The following is a 21811-nucleotide window of genomic DNA, read 5'->3' as shown; positions in this document are numbered from 1 at the left end:
ACAAAGTCCTTTCACATACATTCTCTGGCATGATTCTTCCAAGGACTCTGAGGTAGCTGAGGAAGAGGAGGCAGTATCCCTCTTGAATGAAGAAACTGATTGCCCAAGATCTCATGAGCATACACAGTCGACATGAGATTTACAGCTGGTTGTGAGTTGCATCCAAAGGTAGACTCTGGTGATGTGATTTGACTGAATTTACCTGCTCAGTCATTCTTGTATTCGGTAACCCTGGCAGAACTACTGTGTTGATCTTAGGGACACAAAATCTTCCTATCACCAATAACAAGTTGGTGTTCCCTTGGAGTCTTGCCTTCACTTTTTAAACAACAAACCTCTTAGACCATTAGAAAGGCATGATACGGGGCTGGGAATGTGGCTTAGTGGTAGAGTGCTTGCCTAGCATACATGAAGCCCTGGGTTTGATTCCTCAATACCACATAAACAGAAAAGGCTAGAAGTGGTACAGTGACCCAAGTGGTAGAGTGTTAGCCTTGCACACAGAGAGGCTCAGGGACAGTGTCCAGGCCCTGAGTTCAAGCTCCAGGACTGGCAAAAAAAAAAAAAAAAAGGAAAGAAAGGGGAGGGGGGGGGGGGGGGAAGGAAGGCAGGCAGGCATCTGAGGATATTATTGATCAAGAGGCAAACATTCCTCTCTGGCTTAGGCAGACCTCTATAGGTATCCGTCCTATGTATACATGGCTTACTGGAGACTTAGTGGAAGCATCTAATAACTCCTGCCCAGGACATCATATGCTCTATAAAAAGTTTGAAAAGCTGACAGTCGTCACCAGATCTAGAAAGAAAACATCTTCAGGAAGCAAGAATAATGCTTTTTTGTCCATAAACAATTTGCCTATTTTGTTTATTTTCCTGATTATGAGAAATAAATAGGTTGGAATCATCAGAGTCACCATTGTTTGTAAGTAAATGATATACTCAAAATTAGTCTCATGCCGGTGGCTTTCACCTGTAATCCTCAACTACTCAGGAGGCTGAGATTTGAAGCCAGCCTGAGCAGAAAATCCCTGAGACTCTTACCTCCAAATAACCACCAAAAACAAAAACCAGAAGTGGAGCTCTAGCTCCAGTGGTAGAGCATTAGCCTTGAGCAAAACAGCTCAGGGCCAGCACGTAGGCTCTGAGTTAAAGCCCCAGGACTGGTATACACACAAAAAATTATAAAGAGCTTCATTATGGCCTAAATCCCTCTTCAGCTATGTGTATTTGGGTGTACACACACACCACACAGACATACATAGTTTACAGACATAGATACATATATCTGTTTTCTGTTTTGTATTTATTTTTTACTCAGTACATTTGGTCTGCCACAAGAAGACTGGCAATATAAAACTGATCCTATATATGAAAACTCATAAATTTCCATCCTGCTAAATGAAAAACAACAAGAAAATCCATGCAACATGTATTAACAAGTTTCTTCCTGACTTTTACATTCTTTTTCAACACAACAGAAGTCTCTCATACTGTGCTTGGTGTTTTCTGATTTTGATTTTGCCAACTTATTTCTTTGCCTTTTTGAGGAGGAATAGGTAGTGCAGATGCATGAATCCCACACCTGGAGGATGGCTGGTAACCCTCTCAGGTGCTCATAAGTGGTGAGATATTACCCAGCCCAATCATAGATCCTTCAACTAATTATTTAATTTGCAGCATTTCTGTTCCTGAGTCTGCTCTGCATAGTATATCCATTCTAGCAAATTTCCAACCGCATCTCAAATCATTCAGAATCACCTGGCCTTACTGTCCACAGGCTCTCCATTCCCAAAGGCTGAGACCACTTGGCTTGTTTTGCAGGGCCTGCCCAAGAGCGGGTGCTCAACAGATTGGCTCAATAGCATTTCCTCAGTTGTCTTCCATGGAGAATGATGGCCTTGAATACAAAGTTCGACATAAAATGTGTACACTTAAGCTGCCAGAGTGGACCGTGTTCATCTGTGGAGTACACATTGTGGCTGGTCACTTCAGTAGCTAGTCATTCCTTTCATGCACAGGCTCAGCCACATATGTGTGGGCAGTGTTTGTGTGTGTGTGTGTATGTGTATTTGTGTATGTGTGTATCTATTCAGGAACTCTGTCACTTGAGTCACACTTCAGCCCTAGTTTTAAGGATCTTGAACAAATTCTCTACCCATTTGAGAATGAAACGCACATATATTTAGTTCAGGGTCAAGAGAGTATATTTAAATAATTGATGTTTTAAAAGTTTAAAAGGCCTAAGTGCTCATGGCTCATGTCTGCAATCCTAGCTTAAAGGCTGAGATCTGAGGATCCAAGTTTGAAGCCAGTCTGGACAGGAAAGTTCATGAGATGCTTATCTTCAATTAACCACCGCAGTGTTGGAAGTGGACTGTGTCTCAAATTGTAAGTGCTAGACTTGAATGAAAAAGCTAAGGGACGGCTTCCAGGCCCCGAGTTTAAACATAAGGACTGGCACCAAAAAAACCCACAAAAGTTTAAATAAAATGTTAATTTCTTTCCATGAATGTTCTTTAATTGTAATGAAATTTATTAGGAAAAGTACAAGAGTTATCTTTAAGAAGCACAATATTTTTAAACCAAATTCTTAAAATTACTTTGGGCTTTAAAATATTGGTGATAATTTTTTGCATTTTGCTGCATTGACTTCAGTTTTTCTGCTGAATTTTATCTAGGGATCATTTTTTTCTTTTTTTCTGTCATTTTTCCTTTTTCTTTCATATTTTTTTCCTTTTTATGGCATGTGGTTTCGTCTCTTTTGTAGTCTAGCCTATCTTTGAACTTGTGATCTTCCTACTCAGCTTCCTAAATTCTTTTTTTTTTTTTTTTGCCGGTCGTGCGGCCTGAACTCTGGGCCTGGGCGCTGTCCCTCAGCTCTTCAGCTCAAGGCTAACACTCTACCACTTGAGCCACAGCGCCACTTCCAGCTTTTTCTGCTTATGTGGTACTGAGGAATCGAACCCAGGGCCTCATGCATGCAAGGCAAGTACTCTACCACTGAGCCACCTTCCCAGCTCCTAAATTCTTAGATACAGGAATGCACCCACATACTAAACTTGAATCATTTCTTAATTGCTATTCCAGTTTCAGGGTCTGAAGAAAGATGGTGAACTCAGATAGGACAAGATAGGGATAATTTCCCTCATGGCTATTCTAAATATTTGAAACACTTTCAAGGCTGGTCATAGCCCTTGGTGAAGCACAGTTGGTAAGGCATAGGTGATGTATGCAGGTGTGAGTTGTATTCTCCATAATTAGAAGAACCTTTGTATTCCAGGATGGGAAGCGTATCCTTGTCCCCAGGAAAACAGTAAGTCCATTGACAAAAGCACACACACAAAAGAGCTAAGTCAACTTATTAAACAATTCTACACACACACACACACACACACACACACACACACACACACACACACACACCTTAAAATAATATTCTCACAAACAATCTGAGTTTAGAGAATGGGTATCAAGGACATGCACAAAAGCTTTCGTTCCACCCGTATGTAAGTGACTCTAGAGAAAGAGAAGTGAGAAACGCCCGACTACATAACAGTCTTTGGGGCAGGGGAGGAGGAAATAAATAGTTCATAGCTTGGGTAAATCCTCTGTCCCATAGTCCAGATGTGGCGCTCCCATGATATCACGAGGCAGTAAACAGCCAAATATTGTCCAGACAATTTCCTGAGACTCAAGTGCTCATCAGAGTGTCTCATCTTGCTCTTTCCAAAGCCAGCGTGATTGGCTTCTAATTTCTCAGCCTGGAGTCAGCCATCCTGCAATACACATAAGAAGGTTGCATGGCTGAGTCTTACCAAAATAAGAGTAATCCTAGCAAGTGGTTTTGCTCATGAATGTAGGGAAGATCACAAATCATCAGTATCATCTAATCTCAGAATTAAAATCATGTGGCTACGGGCAGTGGCTCAAGCCTGAAGTCCCAGCTACCAGGAAGCTCAGGGGAAAAGGTTACTTGAGCCCAGAAGGTGGAGCCAGTCTGGGCAACACTGAAAACTTGTCTCACAAAATTAAGTTTGCCTGGAACCAGTGGCTCACGCCTGTCATACTAGCTTCTCAGGAGGCTAAGATCTTGAGGTTTGTACAAAGCAAGCCTGGGCAGGAAAAGTCCATGAGACTTCTCTCCAACTAACCATCAAGAAAACAAAAGTAGAGCTGTGACTCAAGTAGAAGAGCACCAGCCTTAAGTGAAAAGCTAAGAGACTTGAGTTCAAGCCCCAGTACTGGCACAATATAAATACATACATACATACACACATATTAAAATTAACATCATACTGTCCACCCAGCATATATAAAAGATGTCCATGTATGGGCCAATAAGGATTTGTGTAATACAGGGTTTCTTAAAATGTACTCCACAAACATATTAGCCCTTCAAAATGCAACTAGTTAAAAATGCCTCCCTCGGGGCTGGGAAGCTGGCTCAGTGGCAGAGTGCTTGCCTAGCATGCATGAGGCCCTGGGTTCCATTGCTCAGCACCACATACACAGAAAAAGCCGGAAGTGGTGCTGTGGCTCAAGTGGTAGAGTGCTAGCCTTGAGCAAAAGAAGCTCAGGGACAGTGTTCAGGACCTGATTTCAAGCCCCAGGACTAGCCAAAAAAAAAAAAAAAAAGCTTCCCTCTTAGAAATCCACAATATAAATTTTAATAGAAAAGTACTTGTGGATATAAGAAGTGGATATATAAGAACTTACATAATCATATATACATACATATATTTGTATATTAAACATTGAATTTTATTATTCATCATACTACGATAAATATTTGTTGATTCAATTTAATCTTGCAAATATAATGGAAAACAAAAGAAGGCTTACAAAGAAAATACTTATATTCTTATTGCCAAGAGAGTAATCATGGCAGTCTCTGTAATCTAAGTATGTAGTGGTCACTTGGGAGAGAGAATCTGTCGCCATGGGAAACACGCACACCTTTCAACTTCAAAATGAGGTTAAATCCTAGCACTTCATTGAAGGAAATGCACAGGTTATAGACCCAAGTACATTTTCAGTTGCTATGGTTTGCACATATCCCTTAAAATTCATATCATAATTGTGGAGAGGTAAATACAATCGAAGTATGTTATATATAGGTATGAAAATGTCACAGTACTTTGTACAATTAATACAGGTATGAAAATGTCACAGTAGATGGGCGCCGGTGGCTCACACCTGTAATCCTAGCTACTCAGGAGGCTGAGATCTGAGGATCGAAGTTCAAAGCCAGCCTGGGCAGTAAAATCTGTGAAACTCTTATCTCCAATAAACCACCAGAAAACCGGAAGTGGCGCTATGGCTCAAGTGGTAGAGCGCTGGCCTTGAGCTTAAGAGCTGAGGGACAGCCCCCAGGCCCAGAGTTCAGGCCCCACGACCAACAAAAGAAAAAGAAAATGTCACAGTACTTTGTACAACTAATATATGCTAGTGAAAGTTAATTAGAAATTGAAAGAAAAACTAGAAATTGAAAGAAAAACTTGACTCCGAAATTCCCATGTGCATGGTATTCAAAGGTAAACTTTGGAAGGGGTTGAGGAGGAGATGGCATGAGGATGGGGCCTTTATCAGGGTATTGTGGCTTTCCAAGAGCGAGCTGAGTGGCCTGCGTGCTCTGTGCTGCAGGTGGAGTCCTCTGCCATGCTTTAATGTAGATGCTGGTATCTCGGCAGTGCACTTGTCAGCCTCCAGAACCTCCCGCTACCTAAGTAACATCCTTTTGTAAGGAACCTGATTCTAGTCTCAGAAAAAGGACTGACACCTGTTGCTTATCACTTTAGAATTTTTTAGGGCTGAGAACTATCACCTGATGCTAATTAAGGCAGAGCGCCTTTAATGCATTCGTTGGTCTTGCCTGGCAAAAAAACCAAAAGTTTAATAACTGCTTTGTCTACATTACTCAACTTGTGGTATAACTTCTTTCACATTTTTTTCCTATGTGTTTTTTTTTGCCTGACCAAGGTCAAATGTTTTCTCATTTTCTACTGATCTGGTTGAACGTAAAACTATACGCCATATATATGCATTTTACACAGGACCATAACTGCATCTAATGACTGGCACAGAGAAACTAAATATTAGTGGTCAGTGAGGCTTTCCTATGATTTATGAGATGAGAAATTGAAAGGTCAAGAGATCATTTGAAAATATTTGGATTTCATAGTGTGTGCATTTTATTTCAACAAAGCAGTCTTTTTAAAGAAAATATTATTTCACCTATTTTTAGTCCTGAGGATTGAACCGATTCTTACGCATGCTAGACGTGTGCACCACTACTGAGCTACACCCCCAGCTCCCACAGAGAGATTCTCAAAAGTTAGTGCCCTTGAGATCTGCACTTTCCCCTTGAGGGAAAAGAAGGAAAGAGGAGGAGAAAAGAGGCGAGGAGAGGAGACAGGAGGGGGAAAGAAAGAATAGAAAAGGAGGTGTAGTTTGAATAAATGTCACCCAAGAGCCCTTCAGGTTAAATAAAGGCTTGGCCCTCAGCCTGGCTCTACTAGAAGGTGCTGGAATCCTGTAACAGGTGAGGGCTAGTGAGAGGTTTCAGGTCATAGCATAAAGCTGGGCCGGAGGGGTGGCTCTAGTAGAATGCCAGCTGTGAGCAAGACAGTTTTAGGAACAGGAGGCACTGAGTTCAAGCCTGGGGAAAGAGAAGGGAAGGGAAGGGGAGGAAAGGGCAGGCAGCAAACAAAGCCCTGACTTTGTAATACATTTCCTATGGCTGGGGCAGTACAAGGCCTTGTTCCTACCTTCAGTGAGGATAGAGCTAGAGGGATGATGGCTAAAGGTTAACAGGGCTTGCTTTATCAGGAGGCAGTATGGAGACTGTGGGCTTGGGTCTCCAGAAGAGTGGAATGTGGAGGGCCACCCAGGAGAACAAAGCGCACTGGCTCAGTCCAGTAGAATCTCTGCCCAGCTCAACACTCCATTCAGGAGCCATTTCCACAGGAAGGTGATGGCCACGCTCCATGACATTGCTTTAAATTTCTCCAAATCCTTTTTCTTCGTATCCTACGAGCTGTTGACTCACAGATTTATTGAACGCCATCTTGAATCAATTTATAATTTCAGTGTGTTCTAATAGATTCCATATGGGTCTTAATTGACTTGAGCTGATCTGAATGTAACCCTTGTGTAGAGGCTGAGCTGGTTCACAGAGCTTTGGGGTCTTTATCTCTGACTCTCACTACCTTTTCTCTGTGCTGCTGTCAAAAGTCTTTTTTTTTTTTTTTTTTTTTTTTTTGTAGAGAAAAATCTTTCCAATTCTGCTCTGTCTCCAACTCTTGCTTCCATTGCCCTGACTTTGGGCCCTGGTTCTTGCTTGAACAATTAAAGCTCAGGGGCATAGTGCCCTGGATTTTAGATACATGGAGTCCACAGGCATGACCACCTTTGCAAAGCATTAGAACACAAGCCAGGTCCGTTTTCCACACAAGGGAAAGGAGGTGCAGGGAGAAGCAGCCATCTTCCCCAGGTCACACAACTAGCCAACAGCCACCCTGGCAATGGTATGCTCGATTCCCGCAAACACTACTTTCAGAACTATCAGGCTGCCTACCGAAGCCCATCTCAGCACCTCCAACCTCCTGATTTCATTTGAGGATTGACGGGCACTGACCTCACCATCCTATCTGGTTTCCCCCTGACCATCATCTTCATCAGGTTCAAACTCGGTGCCCCGATCTACCACATCCACACCGGCTTGTACTCTTGGCTTCTCATTTTCCCACTTGGCAAAGCCTTTGTCCTTGGCGGCTTTGTCATGGAACTTGGATTTCATTTTGGGAAACGTGTGGGACCCAGAATCCCCCCAGCTGGCTTCTGACCACACAGGTTCGGTCTGGGTGGCCTGGCTGGTGGTAGCCCGCTGAAGTCTCACAGAGATCTTACGAGAGGAGCCGGTGACCAGTGTGATTGCTCTGCTGTCCAGATCCCGGTGTCCAGCAGTGACCCCTGGAAACTCAAACACCTCATCCTGCACTGTGAGGAGAAAGAGGAAGGTGAGTATTTGGCATCTGTTTGACAGCCAACCTCCCAAGGGGTTACAGCAGGAGTCCCACATTCAAGGTCAAGGTTGGAGAGGAACACACCACGCGGAGGACAGACTACATTAGCTGCAGCTGAGTTGCGCCTTTAGCAGGACAACAACATAGAGAGAAAGTGAGGAGGATCAAGGAGGCTAGCCATGGATGCTCATTGGTGTTTCTACTAGACTCGGTTTAAACCAAGAACCTACATGAGGTCGAAGGGTGGAGAAGTGTGGCAGCCAGGAAAGCAGAGAGCATTACCTGGGGGCAGTGAGGGGCTTCCTGGCAGTGATCCATGACTACTGCCCAAGGAGGGTGCCCGAGCAAGTCGCCTGCAGGCCAAGACCAGAAGGTCCTTGCACTGCTTGTGACAATTGGCTCCACAGTCTGAAAAAAAAATCCCAAGTGCATCATAGGTGGTGAAGGGGAAGGACATGGACCCGGTGCTGACAGGGTTCTAGCATCTTCCCTCCCCTCCCCTCTTCTCCTTCAGACTGGGTTGGATCTCAGAGTCCTCCTTAGGCCCGCAGAGCATTCTAGGGGTTGGAAAAGAGCCTTGGGCCTCTTCTTTGTTTCCTGTAGGAATAAATTCTCATAATGCCCTCAGCTTATTTCTCTATTCAAGTCACTGAAGTGTCTGCCGAGCAAACAAACAGAATCCAACCTGAGACATCTGTTTGCCTTTGCCTAAAGCTAACTGGACATTTTTATGGAGCCTCAGTTTCTCTTACTAGCAGGACCACCTGCTACCTCTCCATTAGGGCATAGTGTTTCTCCATTCCGTAAAATTCATTTCCCATTTTCCAAGTACTTTTCTAGAGTATGTGATTATATCTTCTGCTTCCTTTCATTGTATGGAAGTAGAAAACAAGGCTGGCTTCTACTCCATAAACAGGCTCCACATGGAGTCTATAGCCTTGCAGGGGACAGCAGAATCTGAGAAACCTCCCACAGCAAGGTCTGGTGAAGACAGTCAGATACTAAGCAAGAACCAGCTCCTGCTTAAATAGCAAGGATGTAGCATAAGCCTGTATAAACAAGTAACACATTTCTAATATGTATTGTATATGGCATTTGCTAAATCCCTGTATATTTATAAATTTGTTTATAAATGTCAGTGAAATGGGGGCACTAAAAGTAAGCTCATTACAAGCAACCACAAGTGTAAAGGCTTCTCCTCTTCCACTACCCCTGTGATTTAGTAGAGAAGGGAGCAGAGAGAGGGAGAACAGCCTTCCTCTTCCAACCCTGGGTGTGGCTCCTTCCATTCTCTGCAGTATTTTAGGTAGGTAGGCCTGTCTCTCTTCAGAAATCCCTCATTCCAACCTTAACTGGTGCTGGTTCTCAAAGGATCATGGAGCTGAGGGATAAGCTGCAGTGTTATTAGGGGAATTTGCTGTCCTCTTGTCAACAAGCCATACAACTCACATTTTAGACAGGAAGGTCACAGATTTGTCACCAGTGTGGGCTTAAAAAGTGAATTCCAGCTGGGCGCCGGTGGCTCACTCTGTAATCCTAGCTACTCAGGAGGCTGAGATCTGAGATCACGGTTCAAAGCCGGCCTGGGCAGAAAACTCCGTGAGACTCTTCATCTCCAATTAACCACCAGGAAACCAGAAGTGGTGCTGTGGCTCAAGTGGTAGAGCGCTAGCCTTGAGCTGAAGAGCTGAGGGACAGCACCCAGGCCCAGAGTTCAAGCCCCATGACCACCACCACCAACAATTAAAAAAAAAAAGTGGGGGCTGGGAAGGTGGCTCAGTGGTAAAAGCGCTTGCCTTGCATGCCAGAGGCCCTGGGTTCGATTCCTCAGCACCACATAAGCAAAAAGAAAAAGGCCGGAAGTGGCGCTGTGACTCAAGTGGTAGAGCACTAGCCTTGAGCTGAAGAGCTGAGGGACAGCGCCCAGGCCCAGAGTTCAGGCCCCACAACCGGACCCAAAAAAAAAAAAAAAAAAAGTGAATTCCAAACATCCTGGGTTACACACATATCAAGATCCTGGGATAGGCCTGGAGAAAATGCCCTGAAGTGAATGAAGTAAATCAGGCCAGAGAGACAAGGGATGTGTGTTTTTCTCTGCTACATGGAAGCTAGAACTAAAATATAAATGTATACGAAAACACATACAGAGTTGTCTGCCATGTGTCCACAAATGTATTCAATAAAATACGGTATTTTCAGGGGAGAATTCAGAAGGTGTAACTTCCTTAAAGACAAACACAATTCACCAGATGAATACCAAGAAACTGGTACTTGAAAGGTGGAAGAGGTTAAAGGGAACGAGGTAGAGGAATAAAGAGGGGAGGGAGGGTAGAATACACGCATAAAATGGCTTATCCAACAAAACTATGAACATTGAAGGGCGAGGACAGGTTGGGAGGGATGGGAAGAATGATGAAAGGCGTAATATTGTCCAAGATGCATGCATTCCTAAACCGATTTCTTGAATGGTAACTCCTTTGTGCAATTACTTCAGGATAATACAAATATCATTTTTAAAGACTCTGTTTTGAAAATCAAACAACCAATCAAAAAATTTCACATTTTACCTCTCCAAAACTGGGACTCTTTCCTGAACATGATCACTTATGTCCTTCGTTCAAGAAAGACCCCCAATTCTAGATAATGCCAATTGCTTCAGTGGTTAAACCAGACTAATTGATTCCTATTGAAAAATGTCAAAATATTTTTTTCAATACTAACAAAAAAAACCACCCCACATTTATTTACCTTTGCATTTGTATCCTTGCTTGATGATGCCCCAGAGCTGTAACAAAAGACAAAGGAAAGTCAGGGAATCTGAAGAAAACTCTTGAAGGAAAACAGGGCTACAGAAAGGGATGTCCTGGGAAACAGGATAATAAGAAACAAACAGGATGTAGCTGCTGGGACACACTTCCTGTCTGAGAGGAAAGCCCTCCCCCAGTCTTCCCAGCTCTGGTGATGGGATGAGAATCTGAAGTTGGTACTTTGGTGATGATATAGCCTCAGGAAAATTTATTGGGAGAGATGGCCACTCGGGGGTTCTAGCAAGCCCCTCACTCTCCCTACCCTTCAAGAATGATGCCCTTTGTGGGAAATAAAGTACTCTAAGAAGAGCACTGATTTGGATTCTGTCTCTATATTTTCTGAGTTGTTCCTTGAGGAATCCAGAAGAGCAATGGATTATATGTATTCATGGATTCAATATTCATATTTGCTCTATGTTTGATCTATGCCAGGGCAGTTGGAGACATCAAAAAGGCTTGGAATCTGCTAACCAAGATCAATGACTTCCAAGTCGTTGATAAGTGGGATGTGATTATTAAATTAGAATTGCAAGAGATCGGTGTTTTGGACTAAGCTGCTGCACTGGGCCCCAACAGACCAGGTTAAAATAAAAATGGGTTCTATACCACCAAGCTGAAACTAAGTTGTTTATCAGACCTCCTCAGAAACCAGGAGGAATGAGAGATAGCTACAGTTCCCAAACATCCAGTGTCAGTGGCCACAGTAATGAAGTTCCTTTTACTTACCCTAACAATCTGAAGAAAATATATTAACTAGTGGTTTTTCTCTTGTTCTGTCTCCCTAACCCTGGCTTATAAGCAATCAAGGGGCCAATCAGTTTTTAGCATTTATTTATTCATTATTCTTAAGTAGTTGCACAAAGTGATTTCCACTCAACATGTCAGTCTGGGACTACAATGCATCTTGATCAATCTTACCCTCTCATCTTTCTCCTCCATCTCTCCCAACCCTATACATCCCCTCAGTTTACCTAATTCCATGTTTACTTATACACATTGAATATCATGACTGCATTTGCCTGCCCTTCCTCTCTCCATTCCTCTATTTTCTTCAACCTCTCCCTGATTGTAAAGCCAACCAGTGCTGCTTGGCTCTTATGGAATACTTATTCTATTATGGTCCTAGAATCCCAAACAAAGCCAAGTTGAATAGCCACAGCTAGCACTCTACCACTTGAGCCACGTCACCACTTCTGGCTTTTTCTGTTTATGTGCCACTTCTGGCTTTTTCTGTTTATGTGGTACTGAGGAATCGAATCCAGGGCTTCGTGCTTGCCTGTTGAGCACTCTACCACTGAGCCATATTCCCAGCCCTCAGGAAGGGTTTAAAAGAAAAATCTTTGCCCAGGCAGTTCTGTGCTGTCATCCTGTTGGTGGTTTCTTTACTGTCCTCATGTAGGCTCCATTTAAATTCTGAGTTCAAGGAAACCTTTCCAAGTCTTCCCTTCTCTCTGCCCACAGAGCTGAGCACAGGGAGAATGAGGGCACCACATACCACTGTGTTGGGCTCAACTTAATTAAAGAGGCTTAGCTCAAGGTGAAAGACTTCCACTGCCAACATTTCCAGAGGTCAGGATAGGTGTGTGTTGTTTGCTTAATGAAATGATGTGGAAAGAAGCAGGATCAGTGGCCTCCTGGGGCTTGTGAACATTTTCATAATGTATTTCAGGCCAATGCAGCCCCCAGGTGTGGGAATCATGGCCCTAGGGAAAGAACAAGTGAATTCCAACACACAGTGACTCAGGACAGCAGCTAGACTGTTCTTTAACGTTTTCCTAACAAGGAAATCCCACCAGTGGAAAGCCCAGGGCTTCTGTGAGCCTCAAGAGTTACTTAAAATGCTTTATTAAGGGCTGGCGGTGGCACAGTGAATGAGTGCTTGCCTAACCCTGGGTTCAAGCCCCAGTCCCACAAATAAAAAAGCTCTCTCCTGCCAACAAGAAAAACAACCATCAAAGGCAGAGATCCTCCCAGACTCTCTTCCTTTATAGGGAAAATATGGTGGACTTGTGTGGGTTTCATCAGAATACATTATTAAGATGCAAACGCCTCCTGAGACAGGGCAACCCTCTGCCTACGGGCTAGGAAGAAATATTTGACAACTGAATGGTTGAAAGACCTAGAAGCAGAGGATGAGCGGAAAAGGGATGGGGGACTGGAAAGAGAAGTGGGTGGTCAGGAGAATCATGCTTTGTCTAAACCACAAGGATTTGAAGATGATAGCCAGCTGGCATCTCCTTTATAAAAGGTGACTATGATTATCCAGGAAATAAATAATCTGTCAGGTTCTACCACATGGAAAACTTTGTAGTGATAAAAAAGATTCTCTGCTGGAATAGCTTGTAATAGTAATAGTTAATGATGATAGCTAACGTTTATTGATCTCGTGTTATGTGAAAGGCACAGTTTAAAGCTCTTAATATGTATTCACCTACTTGATGTTCATGATGGCCTTTTGAGACAATATTTTCTTCATCTTTACAAGGTGTCATAGCTAGTAAGTAAGGGAGACTGTGTCACCTAAGGAAAACAGAGGAGGGCATTGTTTCTGGTGGTCTGCATGTTAGCAAACCCAGGGCAGTGGGCAGAAAGAATGACTTAAGTACAGCTTTGTGGGGAACTGGGGAGTACACACCTGTAATCCTAGCACTAGGGAGCCGGGGCAGGAAGCTAGCTTAAGCTAACTAGTGAGACAATAGAGGGATATGTACTAAAATTCAGGACCTAGCAGGAAGGAAAGTGAGCACATTGTTTCCCAATGCTCGCCTGACCACCATGAGAAAACACTAGCCAGGGAGAAGAACTGACTCAGTGCACCAGGCAAGGAAAGTAGAAGGTGAACTCATGTAGATGGGTATCAGGAGGATTTCCCACAATCCTTTGTCCTGAGATCAAAGGCTGCGGTAATATTTGGAGGAATTCTTCATGATGTCAGGAGCGCTGGACTGACCATCACGAGCCCTGGCTACGGTTCATGGTCCTGCTGCTAATTGCCCATGCGCCCTCCAGGAAGTCACCTTAACTTCTCCAGATCTCAGTGTCTTCATTTATAAAATATGGGGATTACCAACATTCGTTCAATTCCAGATTCCTAATTCAGACATGTACCACAGGGAAAGTAGAATCTGTCCTCCTTGCCCTTAAAATAGAATCTATTTTCAAAAAAAGAAAAGCCAAGGCGACTGGGAAATGGTCTCTTGCATTCCTTCACAATTTCTTTCAATGATGTATCTTTAGAGTTCTATTTATAGATTCCTTTTTTTAAAAAAAAAGACAATCATTTTATGTTTGTAAATTAAGATTAAATAAAACTGTACCAATGGAATTAAGTACATTTAAAAAATATAAAGGATTATAAAAACTAAAGATGGCCTACTTTCGGAACTCTAAGAGTGTCAAGGAATGCTTAAAAAGGAATATAGCAAACATCCCATGATATTTTCTTTTTATTTATTTTATTTTTTAAATTTATTTATTTTTATTGTGAAAATACCATACAGAGGGGTTACAATTACACAGGCAAGGTAATGAGTACATTTCTTATCAAGCATTGTTGCCTCCTCCTTTGTTTCCCTTTCCTATCCCTTCCCCCCCTACCCCCCATGATATTTTCTTTGCGGCAGCATGTCTGGTGTTAACTTGATCACTACAATGATAACATGGTGGCTAAGTGTTCTGTGGAGTCCCTTTTACAGGTAGGAAACAGAGACTCAGAGACCTTATTCAAGGACATAGAATTAGACATAGAGGCAGAACTGAGATTCAAACCCCTGGGTTCCAGACTCCAAGTCCAGGGCTTTCTACTTCATCTCAGCTGTATGAAGGGCCATTCAGCACCAGCACTGATGCTCTCATGAGTCTAAAAGAGCAGAGTTGATCATCATCACACCTCACCATAGGTCAGATGACTTATCCCAACCATGGGGGAACCATGCCAAGGCATCATTGCTACTTGGTCAGTTGTTGGAGGTTGGACTTTTACAGGCAGCATTACACCCAGCCCATCCTACTTAAGCTCTATTTTGTTTATTTGCTTGCTTTTTGGTGTTTTTTTTTTAAAAGGTTTTTTGTTGTTTGTTTGTTTATTGGTGCTGGTCCTGGGGCTTGAACTTAGGGCCTGGGCACTGTCTCTGAGTTTATTTTTGCTCAAGGCTAGCTAGTGTTCTGCCACTGGAGTCATAGCTCCACTTCTGGCTTTTTATGGTGCTGAACTGGAAATAAAAGTCTCATAGACTTTTGTGCCTGGCTGGCTTTGAACTGTGATCCTCAGACCGAAGCCTCCCAAGTAGCTAGGATTATAGCTATGAGCTAACAGTACCTGGATGCCTCAACATTTTTTTTAAGGTTGTGCCTTTATTTTTTATTTTGCCAGTCCTGGAGCTTGTCCCTGAGTTTCTTTTGTTCTAGGCATTCTACCACTTGAGCCACAGTACGACTTCCACGTTTTTCTGTTTATGTGTTACTAAGGAGTTGAACCCAGGGCTTCATGTATGCTAGGCAAGCACTCTACCATGAAGCCACATTCCCAGCCCCTGCCTCGACATCTTTTTAAACTTTAAATCATAATAGAGAAACTAGAGACACATGTAAAAAGAGACACATTTATTTTCGGATGGAGTGGTCTGGTCATGCACTTCCTGTGGGAAAACTAACAGAAGAGGAAGTTTTTCCTCCCTAGGGTGGGTGAAGACTAATTAGGCTGGTCTTTCCTCATAACCACAGGAGTTTCTTATGACCACCTGGGGCCATCTTTGAGTTGACAGCTACCTCTTATTTATCTGTTTCCAGGAGGAAGTCTGCTTGAAAACAAATGCCTAACTTTAGACTCCTCAAGCCAGCCAGGGCAGAAGAGTAGGTGAGACTTTTATCTCCAATAAACTACTCAGAAAAAGCTGGAACTGGCACTGTGGCTAAAGTGGGGTAGAACGCTAGCTTTTAGCACAAAGAGGCTCAGGGACAGTACCCAGGCCCTGAGTTCAAGCCCCAGGATCAGCAAAAAAAAAAAAAAAGGTTAAGTAAGTAGTATTTATTTATTCCTACTACCATCTTCTCTCCAAAGATTTATTTTTTCCCTGTTTAAATTGGGAGTTATTAAGCTATACCAGGGTGGGTTTGTAGTGATGAATACGTTCTTAGATAAGTGCTAGAAGGAACTGGTTAACATTAGTGTTCCCCTTAATTGTCGTCATTTATGCATCCCAATGATGAATGCCGGCACTCTTTGGTATGACACCTTTCCCTGGCCTAGGTTAGACAGACAAACCACTTTCCTGGACTAAGAGGCCTCACCAGCCTTCCCTGTCTTGGCTAGTTCTACATACCTAGAACATGGCTAACCTCACGGGTCTTGCTTTGGTTATGACTGAGTCTTAGATTTTAAGGAGCCGCCATGTTTTACTTCTGATTTAAAGCAGATGATGGGTGGATTCTATTCAGTCTACCCTTTCCTTACCTTATTGGAATATGACAAAAAAACTACATATAAGGGAAATTAAAAAAAAAAACATAATGGAAAGCAAACTTACAAATCCTGCACAGTGTTCGCAGAAGGTTGGCTTGAGGTAAGTCATCTCCTGAAAGTTATGGACAAATCCTGGTCCCATTTTACAGTGTAGTTGGGATTTAGCTCTCAGGAAGTAAGCCATCATTTCATCTTTACTAATTAGGCCATCCCTGTGAGGAGAATCAGAGAAGGGATCTTTGAGTATCATATTGCTAAGTCGTTGCCATACTTCAATCGCCCACCTCTTAAATCTTTGTCACCAAAACCAGATGAAGAGTGTTCTTTTCCCTGTCACCTCTGGAAGAACGGGAGGACTTCAGAGGACAGTATCCAACATTCAAAGCCATTTTCAAGAACTGGAAGATGGTGTGTGCATGTGTGTATAGGTGTGTGCACATACACAGGATCATACATATGTGTGAACACATGTGGCCTGTGTACTTGAGCTCAGTAAGTCTCCTTTATTACTGAATAGCGGCTTCCAGAGGGACATTTCTCTAGCCCTTTCCTAGCAAGAGGATTTCAAGAATCATGCTTCTGGGGAAAGGTAGGAGACTCAATTAACACAACCCACCATTTAACCTGATGCCATGGGCTACATCCTCAGTGATCTCATTCACATGCTAGTGGCTCACAGCTCAGTCATTGGAGTGATTGTTCCAGATCTCCTCCAAGTAGAACAAAGTCTAGTTCCAAACATTTCCCTACCCGCCCCCCCCCAGCAAACTACAGACCCTGGCTGCTTGCTTATCCAAAAAAAAGATCAAGTCCATATGGCAAAGGTGAACTCCATACTGTTCTTTCTCACAGAAGCATGTGTTGGAGATCAGATTCTTCTTGCCCATTTGGAATTCTTTTACATCTTCTCTGACCTCGCTTGGGTCTTCCTGTGACACGGGAAGGGGATGCCTCCATTCTTCACTTCTGTGGAACTCTGTACCTTCTAGGCCCTGAGAAATCCATTCACTTGGTTTTTCCCTTAGTTTGCAAATCGGACTTTCTCTTCCTGAAACTCTCTCCTCGGTGGTGAGGCCCCATCCCACACTTGTCCTTTCTCTCTTCCTGTTCTCACTCCCACTGTTTTCAAACCCAGCACTCATCAGACTCTTGATTCATAGTTTCGTTTCTAACCCTTCCATCCTACAGAAACTGTTCTCAGTGGCTGTTTCTCATTCTTGGAAGTTCCTAATCTCTTGGAAGCTGGTGGCCTGGGGACGTACTTCCTTGAACCCCCTGCTCCATAAATGGAGTGATTCCATGTCGTCCTGGTTTTCTTCCTTTCCTCTCATGATCTCTCTTCTCTGGCTCTTCTGCAGGCTCCACTTAATGTGTTCAGCTTCAACACGTAGGGAAGGGAGGTTCCCTGCAGGTGCATTCCTCAGACCCTCAGCTCACCTCCGCTAACTTCCCCATTGCCGGGGTCTGGGTGCTCCTGATTCCAGCTAATTCTGCTGAAGACTTAGTCTATGTCTCCACCCATGATTGAGCTCCTGAATCTTGAACCAGAGTCTTCAAAAAAGTTTCTAGATGTTTCTCTTTGCTATTTTCTCTCAAAATCAATCTGTCTAAGCCAAACTCTTCATCCATTTTTTTCCCCCAATAAGTCTTATCCCAGGCCCCAGGTACTATTAGCCATGATACTTTTCTCCCAGATATAAAAATTTCTGATCCTATTCTTGCTTTATATTCTAAAAACACTTGAGAAATACTTAACAAATCTTATTAATGAAATTAATAAACTGTATTAAAATGAAATTAATTCCACTAATAACTATTAATTTTACATTTTTATCAATATGTTTTCCTAATTAAATTTCTAAAAATTTAAAAGCCATCTAGTGTCTTACCTACCTCCAGAAAAATGTGTTAAGTGATCTCTACTTAATCACAAACACACGTAAAGGGAGCCTGTGCTAGAGCTTGAATTCAGGGCCTGTGTACTGTCCCTTACCTTTTCTGCTCATGGCTGGCACTCTACCACCTGAACTACAGTCCCACTTTTGGCTCTTTGTGGTTAAGAGTCTCACGGACTTTGCTGTCAGACCTGGCTTCAAACTGTCATCCTCAGATCCCAGACTCCTCAATAGCTAGGATTATGGGCATCAACCACAGGTGGCCAGTGGAGCCTCAGTTCTTCTGTACAGTTGGGAGATTACATAGATAGATCAAAAAATGAGAGAATGGGGGAGGAGAAGAATACATAAAGAATCACTGAGCCCTACAACCCCAAGGGCATTTATATTACTAGAATATAAAGTGAGTAGCGTCCTGAAGCACAACCATCAGGCAGCAACATGGCTCAATCTCGTCCATGGGTTGACACACAGAAAAAGGAGGAATGGATGCTGTTGCCTAGCCTGTGCAACATGTTTCATCATGTAAATCTAATGCTGAAAGTATCTTGTCAAAGCGCTGTATAATGGTTCATGGCTATAATCCCGGTACCGTGAAGTTTGAGCAGGAAGATTTCACATTCAAGGCCATCCTAGACTAGCAGAAGATCTTGTGAAAGGGAGGGAAGGAAGGAAAAAAGAAAGGTGAAGGTAGGAAGGAAGGAAAGAAGGATGGAAGGAAAGAAGGAAGGAAGGAAGGAAAGGAGGAAGGGAGGAAGGGAGGGAGGGAGGGAAGGAAGGAAGGGAGGGAAGGGGAAGGGAAGGAGAAGGGAAGGCAAGGGAAGGGAAGGGAAGGAAAGGGAAGGGAAGGGAAGGGAAGGACAGAAAGAAGGATGGGAAGGAAGGAGGGAAGGAGGGAAAAAGGTGCTGAGCCAATGCTACAATTCCCAGTTCTTTCGTCTAGGTAGGGCCATGTGATTCTCAACCACGCTAACAACTTGAATGCATGTGACATGTGATACTTGTCCAGATGTGAACATGGAACTCCAGGAAGCCAGAGATATGTAAAGGGGCCTAGTCCGTGAGTTACCCAAAGGAATGTTGACCAGTCATCCAGAACATGGGGCTCACATGAATGGGAAAAACTTGAGTGTGTCACACAAGTGAAAAGTCAGGGTTTGCTGCAGAAGCTGCTGCTTTGCCACTAAGTACCCTTGGAAACATCCAGGGTCCCTCCTGCTTCAGCCCACAGCAAGGGTCTTCATATCATGAAGCTGGTTTCTGTGGCAGTCAGGACAGGCTCTGGCCTTGACTCGGAGAGTCTACTGCACTCACATCCTGCCTCCATGTGCCAATCAGAGGCAGACTATCTCTAGCCCTCAAGTGAAGTTCTGCCAGGCTTTCTGATGGAATGAAGTTTTACTCCCAATATGGCCTAAAACCTATGACTTCTTCCCAATAGAGTCTTCCAGATGAAAGTTCCCACAAAGACTTCTGTGGAAACATAGATCCTTGAGGTGCTAATAGAAAATGTTCAGAGAGTTCATTATTATATACGTAGATAAATACACCTGGAAAATGGGGTGTTATCCCAACACGCCTGAAGAGAGTGGCAACACATCTTAGCCCATTAAAATTTTGGAGAAGTATTGCAGTGAAGACATCCTTTGATTAGATTTAACCCCATATGTCCCACACTCTCTTAGGTAATGGCTGTTCCAAAAAGACTAATAGCTAGTTCTGTGTCACAGAGTTTGGAAAACAATAGAGAAATTATCCATTTGAGACTTGCCTGTTTGAACCCACCCAAATTCCCATCCAAGTAACTATGGTGAAGTTTGAGGTATCACATGTGAGGTATCACAGTGTCTGGCAAAAGAAGTCCTATGAGAAAACCAGGAAAAGTTCAACATTTCATTCTGAGAGAAAACCCATTTCTGTAGCTAACTATGAATATTAATGGATAGAAACGTATCACAGAGTCAGAGTCAGAGCTGCAGAGAAAAGGTAGGCAGGCAGAAAATGATCTGAAATCCATGTCGTGTTTACCTGTGATAGATAATAAACTAGGGAAAGAATAGGTAGTCGGCAGATAATTTAAATTTTACTTGGTAAGCTGGGTGCCAGTGGCTCACTCCTGTAAACCTAGCTACTCAGGAGGCTGAGGTCTGAGGATCGCAGTTCAAAGCCAGCCTGGGCAGGAGAGTCTGTAAGACTCTTATCTCCACTTAACCACCAGAAAACTGGAAGTGGTACTGTGGCTCAAGTGATAAAGTGCTAGCCTTGAGCTGAAGAGCTGAGGGACAGCGCCCAGGCCCAGAGTTCAAGCACCAACACCAATCTCTCCCACAAAAAAAATTTTACTTTGCAACGTTTCTCATTATTTCAATTGTTTCAAAGGTATTTGTTTTGGGATGTAGAGTGAAGATAAATTTTAAGTTCTTTGTGTTCAGGCATCAAGGCTTCAGAAGGACTTACAGATTAAAAACATTTTTTCATACTGACAAAAATGTGTTTAAACTCATCAAATTAGTTGAATGTGACTTAATCTGAACATTTCATCAATATAAAAATCAGAATTTTATTATAGATGTTATTTCTAATTCAGGGCCTCATGCTTGCTTTGCTTGCTCACTGGGCTGGCAATCTACCACTTGAGCCATGCTATTCTGGAGATGTAGTTTCAAGGACTTTTCTGCCCAGGCTGACCTTAAACCATGTTTCTTCAGATGTCAGTTTCCAGAGTAGCTAGGCTTATAGGCCCATATAGATGATTTTTCAAATTAGGCATTAATCTCACACTTAGAAATTAATTAGTCTCTAATTCTCAAGTTCATGACCAGTTTGAGCTACATAATGACCTGTCTCAAAAAAAAAACCTAATAAAACTATTTATGTCAGTCTTCCCAGCAATTATTTTAAATATTTTTTAAAATGAGTTTGATGTTTGCTCTTAAGGCCATTACATTTTTCAGGAATCATTTCAAGTGAAAGAAACTATATTTTCTTCGTTTACAAAGACTCAAAATATGGCTACCATCAGCAATTACCATCTACTTTCATGGAGATCATAAATAATCTAAAACAAAAATATCTCCTCACACACAAGTTTTGAGATTGTCCTCAGGTCTACCCATGCTGTGGGCTCTCCAAAGCAGATATGACTGCATCTTTCCTGACAGAGATTTGCTTGGAGTCAATAGCTAAGCAGAAGAAGTGAAAGAAATGGACAGCAAAGGTTAATTTGCAAATGGACACAAGGATATGGTCTGCCCTGTGACCCCCTTCACCTGGTCATGGTCCTGGATGCCAAAAAAGCAACCACTAACAAGACAGATTTGCTGGGAGCCAGTGGCTCACACCTATAATCCTAGCTACTCAGGAGTCTGAGATCTGAGGATTGAGGTTCAAAACCATCCCAGGCAGGCTGAGACTCTTAGCTCTAATTAAACACCAGAAAACCAGATGTGACACTGTGGCCCAAAGTGGTAGAGCACTAGCCTTGAGCAATGAGCTCAGGGACAGTGCCTATGCCCAGAGTTCAAGCCCCACGACTGACAAAAATAAATTAAGGCAGATTTGACACACTTGAAGCTGTCAAGATGTAAGTGATAGGTGGTCCTGTTTCCCTCTGATATTTTTTTC

At 42.9% G+C, this 21811-nt stretch overlaps 1 protein-coding gene across 3 annotated transcripts in view; it reads right to left on the bottom strand.

The window, feature by feature from the left end:
- Window positions 1-2973: 2973 nt before the first annotated feature.
- Window positions 2974-21811, bottom strand: part of Rasgrp3 (RAS guanyl releasing protein 3) — a 45356-nt gene continuing 26518 nt past the window's right edge. For 2 of the 3 annotated variants that reach the window (XM_042672634.1, XM_042672635.1), the window contains exons 12-16: window positions 16357-16504; window positions 10773-10809; window positions 8307-8432; window positions 7637-7998; window positions 2974-3776 (exon numbers count right to left, since the gene is read on the bottom strand). In XM_042672634.1, coding sequence (XP_042528568.1) covers window positions 7646-7998; window positions 8307-8432; window positions 10773-10809; window positions 16357-16504 — 664 coding nt within the window. In that variant the 3' untranslated portion in view covers window positions 2974-3776; window positions 7637-7645. The remainder of the gene's footprint in view (window positions 3777-7636; window positions 7999-8306; window positions 8433-10772; window positions 10810-16356; window positions 16505-21811) is intronic. The other variant, XM_042672633.1, reaches the window with a different exon arrangement.

Source organism: Dipodomys spectabilis, unplaced genomic scaffold, assembly GCF_019054845.1.
Source record: "Dipodomys spectabilis isolate Male_0828 unplaced genomic scaffold, ASM1905484v1 ptg000737l, whole genome shotgun sequence".
Taxonomy (NCBI): domain Eukaryota; kingdom Metazoa; phylum Chordata; class Mammalia; order Rodentia; family Heteromyidae; genus Dipodomys; species Dipodomys spectabilis.
This window is presented reverse-complemented; position numbering and strand designations above follow the sequence as displayed.